This window comes from Dryobates pubescens, chromosome 19 (assembly GCF_014839835.1).
Source record: "Dryobates pubescens isolate bDryPub1 chromosome 19, bDryPub1.pri, whole genome shotgun sequence".
Lineage (NCBI taxonomy): Eukaryota > Metazoa > Chordata > Aves > Piciformes > Picidae > Dryobates > Dryobates pubescens.
This window is the reverse complement of record NC_071630.1, coordinates 7,762,592-7,784,993: the sequence shown is the minus strand read 5'-3', so window position 1 is coordinate 7,784,993 and position 22,402 is coordinate 7,762,592. Positions and strand designations below refer to the sequence as shown.

The window sequence follows — 22,402 nt, the reverse complement described above, 5'->3', positions numbered from 1 at the left end:
TTTCCTAAAATCCAACCTGAACCTCCCTTGGCACAATTTGAGGCCATTTCCTCTTGTCCTGTCACTTGTGTCCTGTGAGAAAAGACCAAACCCCATCTCACTTCAGCCTCCTTTCCAGGTAGGTGTAGAGGGATATGAAATATCCCCTCAGCCTCCCGTTCTTCAGACTAAATAACCCCAGTTCCCCCAGCTGTTTCCCATAAGACTTGTGTTCAAGGCCCTTCACCAGCTTAGCTGCTTCTCTCTGGACACACTCCATCACCTTTTTGTAGTGAAGGCCTCACTACAGTATTCAAGATGTGGCCTCACCTATGCCAAGTAGAGGGGGACAATCATATCCCTAGACCTGCTGGCCACACTTCCTGATGAAGCCAGGATGCCATTGGCCTTCTTGGCTACCTGAGCACACTGTGGGATCATGTTCAGCTGGCCAGATCCTTCTCTGCTGAGCAGCTCTCCAGCCACTCTGCCCTAAGCCTGTAAGTTGCATGCTTTTGTTATTATTATGGGGGTATTATCATATTTTCATGCTTTCACAATTAGAAATTCAGGATTTCCAGTGTGATTTGGAGGTCTTAGACCTTGTGTGTGAAGATGTTAGCGACTACATTGAAGTCTCTTATTTCTAAATCATCCTTTCAAAATTAGCTAAACACAGAGTTCTATACAAATTAATTGCTTAATACATTTTCTACAGCAGCACACAACAGTGCTAATAGGCACTGAATTTATTTCTCTACCAGAGAAGTTGACAAAAGATGGCAATCTGATCATAGAAATAGGCAATAAGTAGAGTTACCCAGGCTAGAAAAATGTTACATAAACAACAACCAAGTAATAACAGAATGCACAGAATTTGCTCTAACAGCATTTAAGCCATGGCTCCATCCCTAATTTTATTACTGCTGTCCACAGGAATCTGTGCAAAGGGCTTGCACTGCTGCTGCAAAGACTCTATGGAAGGGGTTTGAAATCAGCCACGGTGGCAGCAAGCTGCCTTTCTGCCCTTTATTCTTGCTCCATAGTAATTTCCTTTTCAGTTTAACCTTAGTTCCTTCTCTCTATCCTCTTCTGCTTTGTTCTTGGCTTAATCCTGTGCTTCTGTGCCTCTTGATTGTGTCCCCTTTCTTCCTCATCTAAGCCTGCTTCAACTCGGCTTCATTTTTGCCTTGGCTCTTTCGCCAGTTTTGTTGTTTTCCTGGATCGCTTTTCTAGTCCTGCCCCACACTCCTAATAATTTAGGCCAGCTACCAGCCAAAATTTGAGACACTTTATTCTATCCAAGCCCAAATAATTGAACTGAGTAAAATATTTGCTTAATTTCCATTTTTTTTCATCATTTTGCAGATCAAGATCTTTTCAAACTGTAAAAAGCAAAAATATTCTATATGTGCAAACTGAATGGGAATGTTTTATAGAAACAATTGATATACATGAAAGGGAACTGACCAAAATTCATTACATTTAAATGAAAAGGTAATTAATTAGTGTGATTTATACCTTCTTTTAAAATAATATGTGCAGTAGCTTATGAGATTTAATTTTTCTGTGTTATTGACTTGATAGCTGTTTCAGGAATGCACAGAGCTCCATTTTCTACACAACTGGTTTGTCTTTTCTTGTTTGCTCAGTTTATTTGGGATAGCTCTGGGAAGTGCAAATTCCCTCTTTTTTTTTTTTCTTTTTTCTTTTTTAGGTTTGCATGAAAAAATATTTTAATATATATAAAAGAGATTTCAGACTAGTAACTCTCCTGTCACAGGAGCAAAAACACTCATCAAAGACAAGTTGGGAGCAGAAATGCAATTCTGTCCTTCTGGTTTGGAACAAAATTGGAACAGGAGAGAGTCTAGCAATAGCATGTGGAAGCATTTTGTTTTGTTGGATTAGAATATGTCATTTTGATTGTGCATGTCAAGTGCTTATTCCGTTACTGTACCACATAAAGGATGTAAATTTCATTGATATGTTTTATGACACTCTTTCAAAGGTAATAAAGTTAAAGATGGACTGGTTTAATCCTGCCTGGCCATTTTTTTTATGGGTTTGTTGGGTTTCTCCCCCCACCCCCTCTTTAAAACTGGATTTTAGAAGACCACAACCAACTGCATTTCAAGGAAATTATGTTTTTCAGTAGATACCTAACCAATAGTATATGATACTATGATATCTAATGGTATCTAATCAACAGATATTTTGGTTAAATGGAACTTTTGATAGCATTTGCTATAAAAACCCCAGCAATACAAAATTATGAACCGCTGTTGGTATGTGCTACCAACACCACATTACCTGCCCTTTAGTCCTATGTACACCAGGATTCAGTTAACTCAGAGTACCGTAAATAAAATAGAACTGGGCTCTCTCTGAACATGGAAAGAGTCTCTTGACTCAGCTATCAGAGTAAATATTAAAGCAGTTAGGGAAAAAAAGTGTTATAGAAAACAGCCCTGATGATTTCTTTAAAAAAAATAAAATAAAATGAAATTTGAACATTAACCTCACTTTTAGCCAATACAGCAAGTGTTGTCCTGTTTTATATGTGGGTTTTATAGCTGCTTAGAAGAGGCCAAACACTTTTTGATCTTTCCATCACTTGATATAAACTGTATGATGTCTATCATAGATTTACAAGCAGGTGTATAGATTGGCTACAAAGCTGGTTCTGAATGTGCCCACCTTACGGAAACACCTGAAGTGTGTTGTTTAGCCCTGTCTTGTGTCAAATGCAGAGGTTTGGCAGTGGATGTTAATCTGAAATCTCCACATCAGCCACAGTAATTTGGACACCTTTAGACAGATGGGACTAAAACATACCTGTGTTGGAAGGGACTTTTCTCATTGTTTCGAGTCCTAATTGTGGGCATCTTCTTATGGCTAAGTAGTAATTGCAAAGGCATCTTCTTATGGCCAAATGGTAATGTGATATTCAGCTGAATTGCTTTCATTATCTGCTTCTCCAATGAATATGAGCTTTCTCCTCCTATCAGTTAGGCCAGTCTAACTGTATCACATATTTCATAACCCAGTATTTTTAAAATTATCAACAACATTGCTCTTTTATCATTATTTTCTGCTCTGCAGTGCGTGGTGCTTTAGGGCCTGCCTCACTGGTGCTGAAGAAAGTTTACATGTTTGGCTGATAATTGTAAATATGGTGAGGAGCTTGGCTTATTCTACCTTAGTCACTTCAAAAGCATGCATCAGTGGCTCACATTTTACCACATCCACCCAGTGAGCTCAGCCAAGCCAGCTGTAAAGTTTTACTGCAGTTCATTTAGTAAGGGTGGCATGTTCTTGCTTAAGGTATAATTGGGCTTGAAAGATCATTATCTATTAGCATACAAATCTATTGATTCCAGTAGTACTTATTTCATGTTTCTGTTGTTACTTTATAACCAACAGTCTATTTATCTGCAGTAAATTATCTTGGATAAAGCATGATCCAAGTGCACAGAAAGAAGCATGAGCAATAATCTTTCTTCCTACACTGCATCGGCCCTCCTATAAATCACTGCCCTTCAATGCCTTTCTCTGTGGAGAGATAAGCTTCACTGTGGCAGCTTTTCCCCATTCATATCGACAGAGATTTCATCTTTGGCAGCAGTTGATCATTTTCTTAATTCACAGCAGGCCTTCAAATCCTAGATAGGATATTTTCTGCCTCCCTAATGGTTTGGCTGTTTATCTGTCACTAAGTAGCATGTCCAATCTGCCTCGCACTAATAAACACTGGTGCTATACCACTGATGAGGTATCAGTACTGTGATTGAAATCTTAACAGGTGAAAGGGGGGGAGATTTCTTCTCTTATTTACATTAATTCAAATAAAGAAATAGATCAAATTAAGTCATAACAGCAAGAGCAAAACTCTAGGAGCAGGGCTGAGAATCATTTTAAGTCCTCTGTTGAACCGCTCTGGGGTTGTTCCTATAATTGCCAGAGAAAACCCGTAAACTAACCCAAACTCCTCAATAACCTGTGCTGGGTTTATGGCAATTTCAAAAGATATTATTTCCCAAGATATTCTTCTCTCATTATTAGAGAAATGTATGTTTTATGTATAGCTTATGGATCTGACAATGCTTTCATATTAAAAAGAGTTACAATACCATTATCATCAAAGGGAAACTGCAAGTGTACTATTAGGGTTTTTTCCCAGGTTTATAACACTGCAGGTTGGTTGTTTGGATTTTTTTCCCCCCTCTTTGTACCAAGTATTTATCAACTTAAAATCAGGAGATGACTTTAACTCTCTGTAGCCTTGCAAAGCCATGTAATATGTTAAAAATATTTAGTTTGGAATGCTGGGTCTACATTGTGTATCAATACTGTTGGGATAAGATGAAATGCAATCCAATAAACTCACAGATGTTACGCTCCCAGTTTTATCACTTCAGACATTGTACTGTGGAAGACTGAAAGTTTGGAAAAAGGACTGATCCTTAGAGAAAAAAATGATCTGATCTCAATGGAAGTTGTGTCAAGCCCTCCTCAGCTAAACATTAAATGGCATTTAAGCATTTTATGTTTTATTTTGTTTGTGGACTGTAAAAAATTCCTCAATGGACGATCTCCAAAGAGTTCTTTCTGCATCAGGAATGTAAAGCTAGTTTTAATGTGATGTCATCTTTGAAAAGTTACCTTGACTAAGGTCTCCCTTGTATTTTCTTGCGTGAAATCTTAAACTGATGAAAGTCCAGAAAATTTTTTTGACTAACTTCACTAGCACCAGAATTTGACTTCTAATACTTTAATTGGAACTAGGGAGACATCAAAATAAGGTTAAGATACATTATCCAAAATGATTGCCTGAAGTTAGGCACCTACAGCTTTATTCTTCCACGCAAGTGACCTGAATTTCAGAAAAGCTGAGGAGAGCACAATTCCCATTAAACCACCGAGAACTGAGTCTGTGGAGCACTGTAGAAAATCAGTTTACTTAAATGTCCAAATATAGATGGATGTGCCTAGCTTTAGGCACATGTATTTGGAATTCTACTTGATTTTTTTTTCAGGCACTCTTATTAACCACACTACTAATTTTTTAAGGGAGTAAAATTAGTTCTTCTCAGAATTTTAAACCAGAAAACTTAAATGTCTTAATAATTTTCTAGTTAAGGGTTTTTAACTTTGTAAGTCCTTTAGTTAGGTGCCTTGCAGGTGGTCAGGCATAGGAACAGGCTGCCCAGAGTAAGGGTCAGTCTATTCTCCCTAGTATCAGGTGGTAGAATGAGAGGAAATGGCCTAAAATTGTGCCAGGAAAAATTTCTTTGCTGCAAGAGTGGTCAGGCATTGGAACAGGCAGCCCAGGGAGGTGATGGAGTTACTGTCCCTCAAGGTATTCAAGGAATGTGTGGACATGGCACTCTGGGACATGGTTTAATGACGATGGTGGTGTTAAGTTGATGGTTGGGCTCAAACGTCTTAGATTCTACGATCATGCTGGTCTTGATTGGCAGTAACACAGGCTTTAAACATTTAAACTTTTAAGATTTTTGGTAAGGTTTCATAGTTTAGAACTTAATTTTTTGGAAGTAAATTGTATCTGACACTGAAATAGGAAAAGAAAAAAATTATAAAGATGAATGCCATAATCCTAAGCTTTGAAATCAGATCTTAATGCAATGTCTATCAAAATCGATTGTGTTCTTCTGGAATGAGTTTGAGTTCATCAGACCATGTTTATTGTAGCATATAAAGGAACTTCTGAATCAGAACTTTCTTTTGCTTGTGATGAACCATAAACCAGAGTGGAATGGCTGATTTTCAGATAACTGTGCCATTGTCAGTGTAGCAAAAAAATGTTCTTGTTCTTTTAGCAGTGAATTTAACGGCATATTGGTAAAAACCAGGAATGTAATGAGAAACTGACAGGCTGAGTCACTTCTCTGACTACTGTGTAGTGCAACCTGATGCTGTATCCTCACTCACCCTACTATGCCTAGATAGAATGCAGAACAGATATAAAAATTGTCTGTGGATGCTGCTAGGTTCTGTAATAGACACAAAGGCTTAAAAGGTTTTTATATCAATCCACAACTAAGATTCAGTGAAACCCCTTGAAGTCAATTTTGGTTGAACCATGTCAATAGCTTAGTGAAAAACTTTCTCATTTCATAGCTTTCCTGTCCAAAGGAAAAAAAAAAAAAAAAAAAAAAAAGGAAGGCTTAATTTTGTAATTTAGTTTCATTTTCCAAATAATGCATAAATAAAATAACTGAAAATGGGGAAACATAAAAGCTTCCCTGGACATCCTGTTCTGAGTGTTAGATCATCCTGCTTAATGCACCATTGGAGCAGTCTACTGCAGCCCTCTCTTGTTGTCAGGCTGGTTCTGTTTAAGCCTCATAATTTACCTGGATATTCACATTTGCACACTGACTGCCTGTCAGATGAAACTTGTTTTGTTAAAAATCAGTGCTGTCAGTCCATGAAACAATCAGTCCTTCAGTGTTCAAAGTGTTCTTCAGGAAGATGGTGATTCGCTAATCATGCTGTGCCCATGCATCTGCTCGAGGTGTGTCCAGCGAGGAGACACTTTGGGACATGGTTTAATGGCCATGGTGGTGTTGGGTTGACATTTAGACTCAATGGTCTTGGAGGTCTTTTCCAACCAGAACATTTCTATGATTCTATGAACCATAACCAAAAAAATAAAAACGTGTGGTGAATAGTTCATGCTTCATTAATCTGAAATTTATCAGTACAATAATATTATTCCCTGCTTTGTAAAATAACTGTGAAGCCCACCATTTTTTGTGTGCTTAGTACAGTCCTGTTGGAATTCTCATCAGTCACTGAGAAATACCATAGAAACTGTCTAGTAAATGTGATGGATTGTGCAATTAACTCTTGATCAGCACCGTTTTTCAAAGATGCTACCCAGTGAACCTGGGGGCATTTTATGACCTTCACACTGGGTACACAGCTAATTGCTCCGTGGGCAATAATTACTAAGTTTTTGTGGTCTCAGGTTGTCATTTTTTTTTGTTACAGATTATTATCCTATTGAGCTTCTCAATCCATTTGGCTATAGAACTGCAGCTCTCAGAGGGGTCCCTAAATTGTCTTGTGATTGTATGGATTACAGCAGCTTCATTAAGTAGATTACAGGGATGTCTCTTTTGTAGGTTCTCCATTGATCGGCATACGGACCTTGAGAGGCAGTTCAACATTAATGCAGAAGATGGGAAAATAACTTTGGCAACACCACTGGACAGAGAAACAAATATGTGGCACAACATAACCATTGTAGCTACTGAAACCAGTAAGTATTTGTGCCTACTGGCTTTTTGTGCTCTTGATTCCCTAAGTGGAAACTGGATGTCATTAAGGAAAAACTAAACCACATTGGAGTTTTAAATGACAGAACTTTTGAAAGCAAACCTGTTTTCTGCTGAAGTTCCATTTCTTCTAGTTTTCAAACTGTGTTTTCTGTGGTGAATACTGTAGTGTAGATTTTTTGAGAGAGAGGGAATAGAACATAGAAGATAGATGATAAATAGATGATAGATAGAGTGATGATAGATTCATGACAGATGATAAATGGTAGATGATAAAGTATAGGTTGATAGGTTGATAAATAAATGAATACACTAGTAGAGGATGTAAAGGGTAAATGATACAAAATGTGTTTCAAAAACAACCCTAATCAAAGCTGTATATTCAGTCAGTTACATTAAAAGATAAAACAAAATCTTTGCTATTTTAGAAGTAAATTGTAGACCCAATTCAGATCATCTTAATGCTGAGTGATGTTATGTTTCAGTACTATAAATGGTTAAGAACATGGGAGTGTTGCATGAAAAGAGGTTACAGTGAAGTGGTCTCTTCTCCCTAGTATCAGGTGAGAAAATGAGAGGAAATGACCTGAAATTGTGCCAGGGGAGGTTTAGGTTGGATATTAGGCACAATTTCTGTTCTGAAGGAGAAGAGGCTGCTCAGGGAGGCGGTGGAGTCACCCTCCCTTGAGGTGTTCAAGAAACATATAGACATTGCACTTGGGGAAATGGTTTAATGGCCATGGTGGTGTTCTGTTGATGACTTGGCTCAGTGATGTTACAGGTCTTCTCCAACCCAAACAATTCTACAATTCTGTGACTCCATGATGCAGAACTTGTAATGTTCAGTTTCATAATACTGAACCTACGCAGTAGCTGGAGATTGGAGTTGGTGATCTCTGGAGGTCCCTTCCAACCCCTACCATTCTATGATTCTATGTGCAGAAGGAATACTTGGAGAAAATATGCTTATTTGGCCCATTTTTGTTGTCCAGTAGTTTTCCATGGTACTTGTTTTCAAAACCAAACACATTACAAATATGTGGCAGTGTGATGGGTTGAGGCAGACCCCCTCCCCACCACAGGCAGAAATAACGACTCAGACAAAACGGATTGCAAAAGTGATGGAAAGTTTAAGTGGAAGGTGGTGAATGTTTACAGAGAGCACAGTGACAAAAGAAATCCCAAAGCAGACCCAGAAAGATCCCATCCCCACCTGAGGGTACACCCTAGACCCCCAGGGCTCCTTATTCCCCCCCTACTGCTAGGCTAGTCTCAGCTGGCCAGATCTGAGACTGCCCATCTTCCCGTAGCCTTGGGCCTAGCCAGGCCCATGGCCGGGAGACATCTCCCCCAGTTACTGGGTGACGGCAAGAGAAGAAAGAGGAAGTGCCAGACCCCGTGCTGGATCTTATAGTGGTGCAGAGAATTATGGTAGGAAATACCTAGTTTCCTGTGTCCACCCACTGGGCTGGACCTCTGGACCCAGGAAGCACCCCATGTAGCAGAGGGGACCCAGCCCACACTGCTACAGGCAGGCAACTGAAATGGCAGAAACATCGATGAGAAAGACAATTCTGAGTATAAACTAAGCTCTCAGCTTGCAGACCCCATAAATTGTGTTCCTATGACTCACCTTAAAAAATTGTGTATTTCATTGCCAGTAGTGCCAACAGTGCCCTGTTAATTACTGTTAAATCTTGCAGGCCAGCACTACTTTGATAAATCAGCAAGAATACTTCCCGCTTGCAGGAAAGCCAAGTTAACACAGGGCATCAAACTACACAAGCAAAGAATGTAAGCTCTGGTTTCATAGAACATATTTTGCCCAGACTGATACCCATGAATAATTTTCATGTTCTTAAAGGAGAAGTAGATAAAATTTCCATCCAGGTTTGCCAGATCATGAGATATGCCGATGGCATGAAAAGCAGAATTATTAGTGTGTGATCCAAGTTTTCAGTGACTGGAATCATAAGATGTAAAGTGAAGTAGTTTTACATTTTACTTCCTCAAAGAAGTCAGAAAAAAAGAACAAAACTCTAAGGAAAAATTTTCAATTAATTTTGTTATCTCCTTCATACCTCTGAGTCAGAGCAGAGTCAACAGAGGTACACTGCACTAAGCAACATCAGAATCAAGTCTGACTGTTGCATCTTCAGATTTTTGAAACATAATTAAGCTCAAGAATTTTGTAAGAAATCAGCCTTGTCATTAGGCTTCACGGGAGCCTCAGCATCCATCACTGTTGCAAAATTGCCTCTTATCAGACTGGCTATGAAAATAATAATGAGAATCTTGTTCTAAGCATTTGCTTTCCTGCTGATGTCTTATTTTCATATTGCTAATATAATTATTTGGCATTTACATAAAACAAGAGCTTAATTTCATAGACTACTATCTTTGCTTATTTAAGAGAAATTATTTTTAAACTCCTCATGTAGACACTAAATTTGTCCCTAGAACTGTCAAGCAGGATAAAATGGACATTTTCTTTTTTTTCTCCAGGCAGTAATAAGCAAAATCTCTATTATAAAGTGCAGAAACCTGTTGGAAGCAACAGCAAATGAAAATACAAAGTGTGTCATTAGGATGCTGTCACTGACAGTGATGTCAGTGGTTTACTGGGAGCATTATTGGTACAGGAGCACTTTCTCTTCCTAGGCCAGCTGCTTTCCAGGCTCAGTTCAAGGCTCACCTCTATTCCTCTGGGGCAATGACCACAGAATCATAGAATGCTAGGAGCTGGAAGGGACTTCCAGAGATCGAATCCAAACCCCCTGCATAGCAGGACCACTTAGGGCAGGTCACACAGGAAGCTGTCTGGATGGGTTTTGAAGATCTCTGGAGAAGGAGACTTCACAACCTCTCTGGGCAGCCTGTTCCAGGGGTCCATCAACCTCACAGTAAAATTTCTTTTTTCTCATGTTGAGATGGAATTTCCCGTGGTTGAGTTTATATCCATTGCCCCTCACCCTATCACTGGGTTTCACTGAAAAGAGACTGACTCCATCCTCCTCACATCCACCCTTCAGGTACTTGTAGACATTGATAAAATCCCCTCTCAGCTCACTGACCCTGAGAATGTGCCTTTTGGTCTGTGGATGTAAAAGATGAACTTTGCTTTCTCTCCCTGACTCTGGACTTCAAATACTGGACTAATGAAATTTCTCATTGTTTTGTTGTGTAGTTGAGACATAGCTTAAAACTTTATGCCAAGATGTGGAGGTGTATTGTAGCTAGATGCTTGAGAGACTGGGCTATGGGTATAGCCTTGCTTTCTAAGTTGAGGCTGATTATGAGTCCTCTGGAGCTATGCCCTAAACAGGGAAGGAATCTGGGGGCTTATGCAAGTGTTCTCTAAGAGCCTGGATCGCAGTGCAGTAAGAATGAATGATTAATTTACAGACATTCCTTTTGTTGCATTTTTTTAAGTGGTTTTTTGGTTTGTGGTTTGGGTTTTTTTTTTTTTTGGTATGTACAAAGGCTCATCACATCTTTAGATCTTTGGTACTCTTGAGAAATGGAATTTTCTGCCATTCAGTAAAATCTAGTAAAGTCAGGATCCTACCAGTCATATGTGACCCCTTTCATCCGAACACACAAATACTTCTTTAGTTTGTCCAAGTTACATTTGTGGCTATAACTACTGTTCTCATTGGCATGCTCGTGTTGCTTGCACTAACTGGTTAGCAATTTAGCTGGGCAATGAAGCAGAGCAGAGTTCAGGCTGCACTAACCTCCTCAGTACTCCCTCAGTTTCTCCTACAGGTTTTGCAGTATTTACCAAGTTATGTGTTGTCAATGCTACTCACCCACTAAAAGAGAATCCAATAACTGTGATTTATTTATTAGAACATTTTTTGCTGCAGTTTGCCCAAATTCTGAATGGAGTTCAGAATGACTGATCGTTCCCCTTATCACATTGTCAGACATGTATAAAGCATGTAATAATGAAACTCCATCTTCTTTGTGCCTTCAGCTCCATGGATTTCTGTTTTCTTCTAATGGCTCTAACAGCCACCCTGCAGGTATTTCCCAGTATCCTGACTGGGTGTCTCATGAATAGTAAGGCAAAGCCCTATACTTCAGACATTGCTGAAGTGAAATTTGTGAAAAACACACCAACAAATATGACCAACCATGACTCAAACTCTAAAGACTCTACATGATGATCCATTTAAGTGCCCAAGCTTTCCTTCACCTGAGAGAACACTAAGTGGGCTACTCAAGATTTATATTTTCTTCCTAGCCTTCTTACAACCATGTGCAGCCCTGGATTCCTCACACCATGTTCAGGTCAGATCTCAGTTACAGTTTGTGAGTACTACTGTGAGCATATTCAAGCACAGACAGGTTTCTTTATAATTGGTATAGACTCAAGCCTTTTCAAATATACTGGGAAATAGTGATGAAGTGTGCATCCATTTGCAGTGTTGGGTCACAAGAAGGCTCTTCTAAACCTTCTTCCTCTTCTCACACTCCTTGCATCACATGCACGGACATGCAACAAATCAGAACTCCAAAGCCAGTGCAGGACCGCCTGGGACAGGGTATTTCTCTTAGCCCACAGCAATGCTTTTAGCCAAGTTTTAAATCTCTGAATGAAGGGGTTTAATGGAATTTCCATTTTCCTTGTTCTCCAGGGACTGCAGTCATGGAAATATTGTTTTTGTTTTGATTGACTCCTTTATCAAATTATTCTTGGTGTTGAGCATCACTTGCCAAACAATAAGTGTGCCGGTGGCCAGCTACGCCCCCCACCGCAGGTATCACAGTATCACAGTATCACAGTATCACAGTAACTAAGGTTGGAAGAGACCCCAAGGATCATCAAGTCCAACCTGTTCCAACAGACCTCACAACTAGATCATAGCACCAAGCGCCACGTCCAATCTCCCCTTGAACACCTCCAGGGACGGCGACTCCACCACCTCCCTGGGCAGCCCATTCCAATGACGAATGACTCGCTCAGTGAAGAACTTTTTCCTCACCTCGAGTCTAAACCTCCCCTGACACAACTTGAGACTGTGTCCCCTTGTTCTGGTGCTGGTTGCCTGGGAGAAGAGACCAACCCCCACCTGGCTACAACCACCCTTCAGGTAGTTGTAGAGGGCAATGAGGTCGCCTCTGATCCTTCTCTTCTCCAGGCTAAACAATCCCAGCTCCCTCAGCCTCTCCTCATAGGGCTTGTGCTCAAGGCCTCTCACCAGCCTTGTTGCCCTTCTCTGGACACGTTCAAGTGTCTCGATGTCCTTCCTAAACTGAGGGGCCCAGAACTGGACACAGTACTCAAGGTGTGGCCTAACCAATGCAGAGTACAGGGGCACAATGACCTCCCTGCTCCTGCTGGCCACACTATTCCTAATACAGGCCAGGATGCCATTGGCCTTCTTGGCCACCTGGGCACACTGCTGGCTCATGTTTAGGCGGGTGTCAATCAGCACCCCCAGGTCCCTCTCCGTTTGGCAGCTCTCCAGCCACTCTGACCCCAGCCTGTAGCTCTGCATGGGGTTGCCGTGGCCAAAGTGCAGCACCCGGCACTTAGACTTATTAAATGCCATCCCATTGGACTCTGCCCATCTGTCCAGTCGGTCAAGGTCCCTCTGCAGAGCCTTTCTACCCTCTAACTGACTAACATCTGTTCCCAACTTGGTGTCATCTGCAAACTTGCTGATGACTGACTCAACCCCCTCATCCAGATCATCAATGAAGATGTTAAAGAGGATGGGGCCCAGCACTGATCCCTGGGGGACGCCACTGGTGACTGGCCGCCAGCCGGATGTGGCACCATTCACCACCACTCTCTGGGCTCGGCCCTCCAGCCAGTTCCTAACCCAGCACAGAGTGTTGTGGTCCAAACCACGAGCTGACAGCTTAGCCAGCAGTTTACTGTGGGGGACGGTGTCAAAGGCCTTGCTGAAGTCCAGATAGACTACATCCACAGGCCTCCCCACATCCACCAGACGGGTCACCTGATCATAGAAGGAGATGAGGTTGGAGAGGCAGGACCTGCCCTTCCTAAATCCATGTTGGCTGGACCTGAGCCCTTGGCCATCCTTCAGGTGCGCAGTTATTGCCGCCAGGATAACCTGCTCCATCACTTTCCCTGGCACTGAGGTCAGGCTGACTGGTCTGTAGTTTCCAGGTTCCTCCATCTGTCCCTTCTTGTGGATGGGGACCACATTGGCCAGTTTCCAGTCACCTGGGACCTCCCCAGTGAGCCAGGACTGGAGGAAAATGATGGAGAGCGGCTTGGCCAGCTCATCTGCCAGCTCTCTCAGCACCCTAGGATGGATCCCATCCGGTCCCATGGACTTATGGGTGTCCAAGTGGCTCAGCAGGTCCCGGACTAATTCCTCATGGATTTCTGGGGCATTACACTGCTCCCCGACCCTATTACCCAGCTCAGGAGGCCACTCATCCTGGACTCCTACCTTGCTGTTAAACATTGAGGCAAAGAAGGCGTTCAGGACCTCAGCCTTTTCCTCGTCTTTGGTCACCATGTTCCCCTCCAGGTCCAGTAAGGAGTGGAGGTTCTTCTTGCCCTTCTTTTTAGCATTGATATATTTGTAAAATTGCTTTTTATTATCTTTCACAGAGGTGGCCAGCTTCAGTTCCAACTGGGCCTTTGCCTCTCTAATTTTATTCCTACATAATCTAACCACTTCCTTAAACATACCTCGAGAAGCCTTCCCCTCCTTCCAAAGGTGATACAGCCTCTTTTTTTCCCTTAAATCCTTCAGGAGCTGCTTGTCCATCCAGGCCGGTCGCCTTCCCCGCCGGCTCATCTTTCGGCACATGGGGACCGCCAGTTCCTGTGCCTTCAAGAGCTCCTGTTTGAAGTAGGTCCAACCCTCCTGGACCCCTCGGTTCATGAGGGTTGGTACCCAGGGAACTTTACAAATAAGTTTCTTAAAGAGGCTGAAGTTTGCCCTCCGGAAGTCCAAGGTGAAGGTTCTGTTGGTACTCCTCCCTATCTCCCTGCATATTGAAAACTGCACTATCTCGTGGTACTTGGCAAAGTACCAGAGCTGCCACAATCAGTAGAAATTCTCATGGATTATTAGCTCAAGAAAGAGATGAAAGTATAGTTAAGATCCTGAAATGTAAATGATGATTGGACCACAATAAATATTTTCAAGACATAGAGCGCAGGAGTCTCAAGGACAAAGCTGTGTGCTCTGCCTGACAAAGGTAATTACCCATACCGACTGCATTCTTTGGAAATGAAGAAGTATGAGGCAATTTTATCACCTAATGGGAAAGGGCATAAAGCCAGAAAGGCTCTTTATGGTTTACCAAGAATATAAATACAATAATTGAATCATCACCCGGCACATGCTCCACTAAAGTTATCTATATTGTATATTCCTTTAAAAAATACAAGGGCACTAATTAAAAAGGAAGAGAGACGTAATTACTCTTCAGAATAAGCCTTCAGCTATACTCTGCTTTTTAATGCCATGAATACCTTTGCTTAGGCTTTCATTTATTTAATTTTATTTAGCCTTTATGGTAAAAATTACTATAGGCATTATTAGCAATAATTCTAACATTTTAGGAAGTTACTTTAGTGCATTACATAATTACCGCTAATTTAGGGCTGAGTAAATTTCAGCAAGTTTTAGAAAGAGAAGGAAATAAGCCGTTATGGAGGTTTAAGCAGGAGGAGCTCAGGAATATTAACCTTTTTTTGTTTGACCCTTTTTTTCCTCTGGCTTAGTGGAACTCAAACTGGATAATCCATCACTTTTTGCACAGAAACACAGAATTTTGTAAGGTAGCTATTATTCATTTGCCCATAGATTCTAATGGGGTGCAGATCACTGGCTATTGACCAGTGGAGGTCTGGTAGATCACATAAAGCTAATTTGCAGTTCTCAGTTATCAGAGAGCATTCAGGCACATCACAAACTTAGTAGTATTTTTCACAGCTCAAAAGTAGCAGGACAGGTGACCCACACAGATAACAGCATTCAATTGGCCATATTATGAGGACACATGAATGGGAATGGAGTTTACTTAGGGAACAATCCCTTCATAAAACTGTCTCAGTAGTTCAGAAGCAAGCATTACAATTCATGAGATTCTCCTTCCCCTCTGCTCTGCCCTGGTGAGACCACACCTAGAATGTTGTGTCCAGTTCTGGGCTTCCCAGTTCAAGAAGGACAGGGATATACTAGAAAGTGTCTCATAATGGCTATGAGGGTGCTGAAGGGACTGGAACATCTATCTGATGAGGGAAGGCTGAGAGACCTGGGGCTGTTTAGTCTGGAGAAGACTGAGAGGGGATCTTACTAATGTTTATAAATATCTGAAGGCTGGGTGTCAAGAAGAAGGTGCCAGTCTCTTTCCAGTGGTGTCCTATGATGGGACAAGGGGCAATAGATACAAACTGGAACACAGGAAGTTCCACCTCAACACGAGGAGAAACTTTTTTACTGTAATGGTGCCAAAGCACTGGAATAAACTGCCCACAGAGGTTGTGGACTCTCCTCTGGAGACTTTTAAGTCCTGTCTGGATGCACTCCTGTGTGTCCTGCCCCAGGTGATCCTGCTCTGGCAGGGGGTTTGGACTGGGTGCTGGTTTAGAAGGGAAATAGGAAATAGAAGTGTCATTAGTGGAAACATACTTGACTAATTTGTGTGAAATATATTTGTTAATTACTTGGAGAAGTCTGGAGGCATGGTTAAACTGATGGTGTACATCTTATATTAGCAAAATGAGTGATTTGTTAAACTGAGCAGCTAACAGTTGGCCATCTGCACTTTGAAGAGTTGAGCTGGAATTTCTGAAGGAAATAGGAATTTCTGAAGGAATTACTTTCATTTAGTTTGATAAACAGAACTCCTCTGCTTCTAAGTAGAATGTGGCTATCTAAAATCTCCACTGTTTTTTCTGCAAGGCTGAAGCATGAGAGTAGATCAGAGTAGAGGCTTGTAGCTGAATATCATTTCAGTCCATCTTCTCTAAGCACATTTCTTTCTGGAATAAATATTGCTGAGAGCAGCATGCTTTGAGCTTCTAGTAAAGTTGCTGGATAGCAAAGGATGACAGCATCTTCTGTCTGAAAAACAGCGAGGACTTTTTAAAGCTACAGGGAGATTTTTTTGCGTATTGCTGGATCTATGCAAGTATGAATGGGTTGATGCAAGACTCCTAGAAGCTGATTCAAATCCAGCATATCCAGAAATATTTTGTCTGTGGAATAACCCAGGCACCAGTACAGCCTAGGGATCATCTTGCTGGAAAGCAGCTCCATAGAGAAAGATGTGGACAGCAAGTTCTCCATGGGACAGCAATGTGTCCTTGTGGCCAATAGAGCCAATAGCATCCTGGGGTGCATAAAGAAAAGCATGTCCAGCAGGAGGGGGAGGTTCTCCTCCCCCTCTACTGTGCCCTGCTGAGACTACACCTTGAATACTCTGTCCAGTTTTGGGCTCCTCAGTTCAAGAGAGTCAGGGATCTGCTGGAGAGAGTCCAATGGAGATCTATGAGGATGACTGGGGGACTTGAACATCTTTGCTGTGATGAAAGATTGAGACTGGGGCTGTTTAGTCTGGAGAAGAGAAGGCAGAGAGGGGATCTTATCAATGTCTATATATATGTGAGGGGTGGGTGTCAAGGTGAGGGTGCCAGGCTCATTTTGGTGCTGCCCAGTGATAGGACAAGGAATAGTGAGTACAAGCTGGAACACAAGAGGTTCCACCACAATACAAGGAGTCACTTCTCTATGCTGAGAGTGCTGGAGCCCTGGAACAGGTTGCCCAGAAACGTTGTGGAGTCTCCTTCTTTGGAGACTTTCAAAACCCACCTAGATGTGTTGCTGTGTGGCATGCCCTAGGTTATCCTGCTCTGGCAGTGGGGTTGGACTGGATGATGTCTAGAGGTCCTTTCCAGCCCCTACCATTCTGTGATTAAATTGCATTTTTAAGAGGATCATTCCCAGTAAAAAATGTGAGCTCTAATAATAACAACAACAACCAAATACTTCTAGAATAAATTCCTGTTTAACAAAATTTGTTATTAAAGCATTTTGTTGTTTTGTTTGTCACTGAGGAAGAGAGGGATTTCATCTGAGCTATAATTTTACTTCAATCACTAAATCATTTCAAATTAAATAAATAAATAAACAAAAAGTCAAAATATTCCAGACATGTCATCCCCAATCAGTCTGCTTATTGTTATTATTATTGCTGCTAGTCATTATAAAATTTCATAGCTAATTATAATTGACAATAAGACCTTGCATATCTAAGTTAATATTTTATAACAGTTTAATATGCATGATGTATTAGCATATTAACAATATAATTGCTCGAAAGTGTGGGCCAGATCCCTGACTGGTTTATGCAGGCCAGATCCCTGACTGGTTTATGCTGGCACAACTCCCTTGTTTAAGCTGGAACTGAGCAACACAGCAGCAAATCATTCCCTGGTACGTTTGTTCTGCCTTAAAACTGTTGATCTTTTTGAATCAGTTTTCTTCCTGCCTGTTCAATGGTTTATTCTTAAGGCAAATTCTTTTCAGTCATTTAATGGCACCATAATATTTTCTGGATGTCCCCACCCCCCATTGTTAGATTTATAAGTGAAAACCTGTTAGTTCTTCACACAGATTAATGCATTTCTCTACCTTAGAATATCTGAAATCCTAATCAGGTTTGTGGTGCTGTGATCCACAAGAAGTAAAGATGTAGTAGCACTTCTTCACAGTGTTATTATTGCTAGTGTCTATAACAAAAGAGTTGTGGTTCCCTATAGTTTTCTGTGGTTCCCTGCTTTCTTTTTCTCCTTCCTATTGGTAGCTGCCACAAGGAAGTGGAAAAAACTTTTTTTCAGCAGACTGACTTTTGCTGTAATGATGGGCTTGTGGAATATTGCTTTCTAGTAGCAGATGCTTCTAGAGGCTGGAAGTGCTGGTTTGCCATTTTTGAAGCTAGATATATATTTATTTCCAAAACATTGTTTGTATTTCTTTTTTTTAATTTGCATTGATTTGGGCAAAATCTTTAACTGTGGAACTCCAAACATTTCTAGTTTACCCTTATTGTTTCTAAGTTGACTAACAGTTGCTAACAGTTCACTAGCAGTTGCTAAAACTTAAAGCATATTTGTAGATTTTGCACTCCTAGCAGTTCACCACTGAAATACCTGACACAGTTATTTACTGCAAGTGACATAACTACAAACTACAGCCTGACTTGCATCCTCGTTAGAGACAAGTAAGGCTCAATCACATTGCTCTCCATCAAAAATACAGATTGTTTTCCACCAGCATTTGTTTCAGTTTGGTCTCTGGATAGATGTGTGGGTGGAAGATGTTGGCAATGTTCTTTTTCTTTTCTATATTTTTTTTTCCCCTTCCCCTTAAGGATTTACTTAGGATCTGTGAATAAAACAGAATTGTTTTCATTGTCATGAGCCTGACATGACTGCAAGCAGCTTCCAATCCAACCCGCTCAAGCAGCTACACTAATAATTTATTTTGAATTATGTATTTGTTTACTCATATTGATGTGTCACATATATCTTGATTATGTGTCACTATGAATATAAAGCTCACTCTGGTCAAAATTAGATATGCAGAAGAATAGTCTCTAAGGACATGCTGTTTGAATCCAGAGCTTCTGACTAGAGACAAGTACCCGTAATTGCTACTCAAATATTGAAAAGATGCTACAGCTTCTGATTAGGATGCCCCTTCTAACTCTTTTCAAGCCTCATCCCATCCCTTTGTTCCCCCTGGTTTAATATTCCCCCTTCTCTCTGCTAGTGCATCTCCCATGCAGTCTGATCACTCTCTTATGCAGTATGTAGGTTACATGTAATGAGCATTCCTGTTACCTACTACATTGGGTATCTACTGTATCTTCCAGCATTTGCTTTTTGAAGTCCAAGAAAATGAATAGGAAGTGGTGACACTAAGGTGGGTTTTTCAAAACACAAACATTGTGATTAAAGGGAGACTGCCATTCCAAGTGATTTATAATAACTAGAAACCCTTGAGTTTCTGGGTTGTTTGGTTTTTGGGAGGGTGGCACAAGGGGTGGGTGCTGCCTATGCTTGCTATTCCTCTCCAGCTCTAAGGTGGATATGAATTAGTTTCAGCATCCTCTGCTCCCTCAAGGACAAAATTGCAGCTTGCTTGCCATGGCCCCTGGTTCTCAATCACACTGCAGCAGCAGATAACTTTTCCTCTCTTATTGTGCGTGGCTAAATTTAAACAGAACAGTGCCTTTTGATTTTCCCTTATAACCAGGGCTATGGGCGAGGAAATCCTCTGCACAGCTGTAAACTACATCTGAGGGGATGTTTTGCTTTTCCAATCTACTTCTGCCTTTCCAAGCCTTTTTGATCTATCTGTGCATTCAGAGAAGACAGTATCATGTGTATGCACCAAACAAACTATGGTAAATCTGCAAAAAAACCCCAACCTCAAATATTTCCAGTGTTGCCAATACATCTTTCAATTGCCAGAGGATCAGAGGTAATTACAGAGTAACTCTTTCTTAGGCTGCTGAATGACTGCACGCCTTAATAGCATGAAAAATAACAAAGAGGTTGCATTTGAATGTCAAATTATAGCCTGCCCTCAGATAAGCAAAATGAGGGCTAACTGACTCCATCATTGTGTATTGTGTCTGTATGCAAAGAATGTACTAACTTTTAAAAACATATATTATGATTATCAGGTTTTGTAAATCAGTGTTAATTCCTTGAAGTTAGAAAGCATCCCGTTCAGGTCCCTGTTTTAATTTAAATTATGTTTACATTTACAATCTTAAACTAAATTCAGTGTGGGAAATAGGTAATATTACGGACAAGGACTAGATTAAACTTCCAGAAAGGAAGATAACTGACTGGCTTCTGCAGAGGCTGAACCAGGCTTTGAAGTGAAAGGGAAAAGTGCAGACCAGCACAGTGCAGGGCTAGGGGAAAAGTCATTGATTGCCAATGATTTGGTTGAACTCTATGATCTTGAGAGTCTTTTCCAACTGAAATAATTCTGTGATTCCAGCTGAATCATTCTGCATATTTTAAGTAATTGATTCAAAAATTCTTAGTAATCTGGGGCTATATGAAACAATTTTATGTCTTCCATGCACTAATGCAGAAACAAACAAAACCCCACAGACAATGGAAGCAAGTGGAAATTCTCTGAGCATGGCCTGAAGAATGTGGTTTTATTTAATTAATGTTTTCTGTCACTGGCTTGTGTGTCTGTCACAGAAATTTTACTGTCTTGTTTCTTTTGGCGTTATCAGCAACCTGGAGGTATAATCTGTCCTTTAGTCCCCAGCTATAGACCTTATTTCTTGATTAAAGGTAGGTATGTGGCCTATTTAGTCACCTATTTACAGATGGAGTTGCTGAACTTTGGAAACCTCTTAACTACAAATTGAGCTTTGAAGTCAAGGACTTGCAAATTCAGACTGTTCTCAGTGTCCCCTCCTCCTTGTCCTCCTTTCCAGGATACGCAGTCGAAATACCCTCCTCACACTCCACCTGGTTAGCGGGTATGTATGGTTCTTCTGCATTTGTCCATGCCTGTGGAAGCATGCATTGTGCAAGAGTCTATCTTTTTCATGGCAAAGAGAGGTAGAAAAGTGGACAAAAATGGAAGGAGGTGGAAGAAGTTGAGCAAGTCCTTGGTTAATCTTGGGAAGGTCTATCAAGGAGGGAATAAATAAAATAATGTAACATAGCTTTGCTCATCTTTCTTCTGGAGACCATAAGAAAATAAACTGAGTCATCCACTGGAAGAAGACAAAACTTTTCCAACTCCATTATTATTTTTCTCCCAAATAATGACTTAAGGAACAAACCCAAGAAATATGGTTCACATCTTTTTTCTCTCTGCCTCCCTCCCACACGCATGTACACACAGAGACTCGCCTCAATCTGTACTCCTCTAATATGTTCCAGTGTGCTGAAATAAATAGAAATGAACATTAATTTGGAAGCAGTGTTTGTTTCTTGTCTTAGCAATTTGTACAGATGCCTTTCTGCTATGCACTGATATGTTTATATTATTTTACAGATATTTCACAACTCTTAGTGTTTTCTCATCCTTTAAAACTACAACAATTTCAGGGGGGATCTAAATTTCATGGTGACCAATCCTGTTTGTTCTTCTTTGTTTGTTTCCTTGAATTTTATCCTAATTCAGCAGTAGCTTATGTTCTGTTCTTCTTTAGAGTAATATTGTCTATGACTGTTGTCTTTGACAATTTCAGAGTCAGTTTCAGGCACTCATCTCTCTTGAATCAGATCATTACACAACACTTTGACAAATGAACGCAGTGTTTGCCGCAGAATGTGATTTGTATAGCTAAACCTCAACATAAATACAATTCCAGTTCCACAACAGCATCTCTGTTCCTCAGGATTCTTAATTTTAGGTTTGTCTGGTTTATATGGGGAAAAAATAGTGTTATAAACTGTGGAATTATGTAGAAAGAAATAAAACAATAACATAAACCCTAACAGGAGAAATAAACTTGTCCTGCATGTAGATTATCTGGGTAAAGTCATCAGATAAAACCTTGATAAAGCCAAGGGGAATGGGTCTGCTAAAATACAGTTTAATAAGTTTGAAATATAAGGGATGTCAGACAAGTGCTGTTGGTTTTATGAAGTCAGTGATTCAAATATTGTTTTGAATTCTCTGTTAGAATTAGCATTTCCCCTACTTGTGCTTTGAAAATATTGTTTCAGTAGAAATTTCACTCAATCAGGGAATCATGCTAGAGACATTTCCAAGCCATGTGGTAATAACAGCAATAGCAGTGATGATAATAATAACAACAACAGCAACAACAATATGTTCTTTTCTAGAAGCCTACTTTCTACTCAGGTACTTTGTTTTAGCTAAAATGCAAGGCAGATTATAACTTTTTAATGAGAACCTTGAAGTGATTTTGGATGGCTTAAATCAAATAAAGTTAAACTGGATTAAATTGGATTTATTTGAGTTAAACAAATTATGAACTTCATTTTGTGCAGCAAATAATTTTCTCTCTTAAGGACCATTGCTCTCTAAGACCACTTGTGTGTGTATCTCTCAAGGACAGACATTGTTCAATGTTTACAGGAGCTGCAGAGCTGCATT

General features: G+C 40.5%; 1 protein-coding gene across 3 annotated transcripts in view; it reads left to right on the top strand.

Moving 5' to 3' along the window:
- The window catches only part of CDH8 (cadherin 8), a 165,451-nt gene that overhangs the window by 101,894 nt on the left and 41,155 nt on the right, over positions 1-22,402 (top strand). For 2 of the 3 annotated variants that reach the window (XM_009901138.2, XM_054169905.1), the window contains exon 8: positions 7,134-7,270. In XM_009901138.2, the coding sequence (XP_009899440.1) occupies positions 7,134-7,270 (137 nt within the window). Of the gene's footprint in view, positions 1-7,133; positions 7,271-20,762; positions 20,808-22,402 lie in introns of all 3 variants that reach the window. The other variant, XM_054169904.1, reaches the window with a different exon arrangement.